At 36.4% G+C, this 3,145-nt stretch overlaps 1 protein-coding gene across 1 annotated transcript in view; it reads right to left on the bottom strand.

Moving 5' to 3' along the window:
• LOC118757295 (nuclear envelope integral membrane protein 1a) overlaps positions 1 to 1,483 on the bottom strand; it is a gene marked incomplete in the record, with an annotated part of 2,289 nt that extends 806 nt beyond the window's left edge. The window contains 4 exon segments of the mRNA XM_036492022.1: positions 1 to 27; positions 84 to 558; positions 613 to 1,123; positions 1,185 to 1,483. Of these exon segments, the coding sequence (XP_036347915.1) occupies positions 1 to 27; positions 84 to 558; positions 613 to 1,123; positions 1,185 to 1,305 (1,134 nt within the window).
• Positions 1,484 to 3,145: the final 1,662 nt, after the last annotated feature.

Here is a 3,145-nt window from a genome sequence, read left to right as displayed (position 1 = left end):
CAACGGATCTCTGAGTTTGGATATAATCTAAAAACGGATTAATTTAATGATTGATGGAGATTTGTTTAGACAAATATACGTACCTTCCACTGATTGCAATCAGGACTACTTGCAAACGCTCGCAGTTCGTTTAATGCCTTTGAAGTTTCTATAACTCCTTGTTCATAAAATTCATCGTTGGTTAGCAAACGCCTTTTAGGTGGAAAGAACCGTCTGTATATCTTGAGAAGTTTGTGAAATATATAATACGGGAAATAATTTACTACGATAGTGAGAACCCCTATTGCGGCACTGGCTTCTTCATACTGGCTTGATATATAAATTAAAGCTAATGCCATTATTTGCAATATCCATTTTATTATATTTTTCGATCTACGATTTTTAGGAGGTCCCACACGGTAACAGAAAAAAAATGACAGTAGCCCCGTTAAAAAGATATACCAAAGGACATATACGCGATACATTTGAAAAATTAAATGGAGGTTTTCCCAAAGTCGTTGAATAATATAAACACCAAGCGCCCAACCACCGATAAGCATTCCATAAACCATAGGGCGTCTAAAAATGAATAATATTTAAATTTTCAAAGACTACTTAAATAATTAAAATTACCGAGGCATTAACTTGCTAGATAGCCAAATCAGAAGCATAAACGATGAACATATGCCGAAAGCAATACCCGTAAAATAAAAGAATAATGAGTTATCGCTAAGTTTTCCGGCGAAAACAAAAATGCTGATACCCAACGCAAGTTCTAGAACACGAAAGTTGTCAACTCGAATTTGCAGTAGGCGAACGCGGTAAGGCAAAGTGGTGTCGATACCAATACATTGCTGCTTGAAAGGCGACAGCTGCAGACGAGCACGCTTCTGACTGAATAAATTGAAGTTAAACAATGACCGCCTTTCTTCAAAATGCTGGCGGACTTCCATAGGTGTTACACCTTCATATTGCGTATATTCATCGCCTTCGATCTCCAAATTGAGTTCAACATTTTCAAAAAAGCGAGTCAAATCCTTAAGAGATCCACGGTAACAATATATTCGCATATCATTTTCGAAAAATCCTCTGTGGCGCGACTTTGGCTTATAGTCTACTATTGTTCCTGGATCCATAAATGTCACTAAAAACGATTTTCATAAGTATGTAGGTATATCACAAATAAATTTCTCCAAAAATCATACCTTGAGATCGAACACCATTATCCTCAGGTATACTTGCAGCAACTTTATTGCAGTAATATAAAAATAGATACACAGAGAGTAGCTTTATCTTCATTGGCTGTAAGTTCCTGAGAATCCACATGTCATAAAAACACCGAAAATGTTTTGGCTTTCTTTTAATTCTATTTTGATGTATGCAAGGCGTATGGATGCGCCATGGATGTATGTATGTATATTTATAATTACGATCTAAACCGGACAATAATTAGAAGCGCGTAGAGAAGTCAGAAAAACATCGACGCATCGAAAATATCGATGTTTTGCTTCGATGCAACGAAATTTTTCCACTCGATGTATATATAGTCGATTCATCGAGGCATCGAAGCAACGATGTTTTCTGTAAACTGACAGCTCAAGTACATCGCACGCCCAAACATCGCTTTGTCTGAAATTCAAAGAAATAAAGATGCACTTTTCGCAATATATTGGGATGATTTGACGCAAATAAATGGAGTAAATGAATTTAACAAGCAATTAATGGTTTTTTAACATTTGTGATGTTTTAAGGGTAAACTTTCACGAAATTGTGTATTTAATTGCAATATTCCAATGTTAAAAATCCGCACAACAATCTTGTGAAGTTAATGGGTGCAGTCCCGTATTCGTCGGACTAAAACTAGTTAAACTATCAAAAAATAAAAATTCGCTCAGAGCAAGAGTATCATTGAAAAGTACGGGATCGCTTTCTAGCAAAAAATTTTAACTTCTGTCAACTTCAACATAACCTCCAAATTTAGGTTTTAAATTTTTTATTATTTTGTATGTAAACAAACTCAGCTCAAACATGAAAAAAAAACAAAAAATACATTCAAATTCATTGTAATCCACAAGTAATTAAATACTTTTCAACATGAATTAGCAGAGTGGACTTATCTTTTGTTTACAATTTGGTTGCCAAACACACTACAGCAGCCCGTTTGACACGTTTACCAGAATTTACCAGCAAAAAATCTTTGGACTAGCACTGGTAACTTTTGACAGAGAGAGGACCTTATTTACTCTCGTTTTTGTCCTCTCAGTAGTCAGAAAACCGAGTACGGGATCGATTTCCAGTAAAATCTGACTGATTCTGACTATTTCTGACTAGTCCGGACTCGTACGGGATCGCAGCTAATATAAATACGATGGAGGAAAACTGGTGCTGTCGCTCTATTAAAAATAAAATGGAGGTAAGTTGCTGCTGGCACTCTATTAAACGAGTTTTTGTGCGTCCAACTTCTTTTTGCGTAGGCGGCCTTCGGCCGCGCTTAGGGATTATATCCCTCACTACGTAGAATTCTCCTTTCTGTGTTGCCAAAGAAAAGGGGCTGAACACCTTTCGCAGAGAACACTTTTCTTCGTAGGCGGCCTTCGGCCACGCTTAGGGATTATAACCCTCTCTACGTAGAATTCTCCTTTCTGCGTGCGAAGAAAAGGGACAGAAATCCCCTTTTCACAAAAGTATATTTCTTGTCCTCGTGCCTGAAACAGCCCGGACTTTTTTCCGTGCAGAAATGTGCAAAAAATCAATTTGAAATTTGAACAGCTGTTGTTTGTTTACATCCGAAAACAAATTTTGTAAAATACAAAAAGGGAAAATAGCAGCAAAGTTTCAGAAATGGAAGTATTTGCTAGTTTTATTAGCCATATAAGATAAATACACATGAAATCATTGTTCAGAGGAGATTTATTGGTTCCGGGCACGAAATGAGGTTTTTTGAGTTCCTCACGCTCTGGTCACTTTTGGCACGTGTTGACACATTTTTGACACTTGTGAGAGAGTAACTTATTTTTAAGCCCTAAGGTCAATTTCAAATGAATATTTAAACGGCACTTAAGTTTAATTGTGGATTGCTTTTTAAATTCCATTTAGCTTTCGTTGGGTTTCAGATCAACTTTATTTAAATATGCCAATCAATTGGCATTTTGTGCTGAACAGCTGA

Source organism: Rhagoletis pomonella, unplaced genomic scaffold (assembly GCF_013731165.1).
Source record: "Rhagoletis pomonella isolate Grant_MI unplaced genomic scaffold, Rhpom_1.0 Rhpom_scaffold_00002, whole genome shotgun sequence".
Lineage (NCBI taxonomy): Eukaryota > Metazoa > Arthropoda > Insecta > Diptera > Tephritidae > Rhagoletis > Rhagoletis pomonella.
The sequence above is the reverse complement of the archived record's forward strand: the minus strand, read 5'-3'. Positions and strand labels throughout refer to the sequence as shown.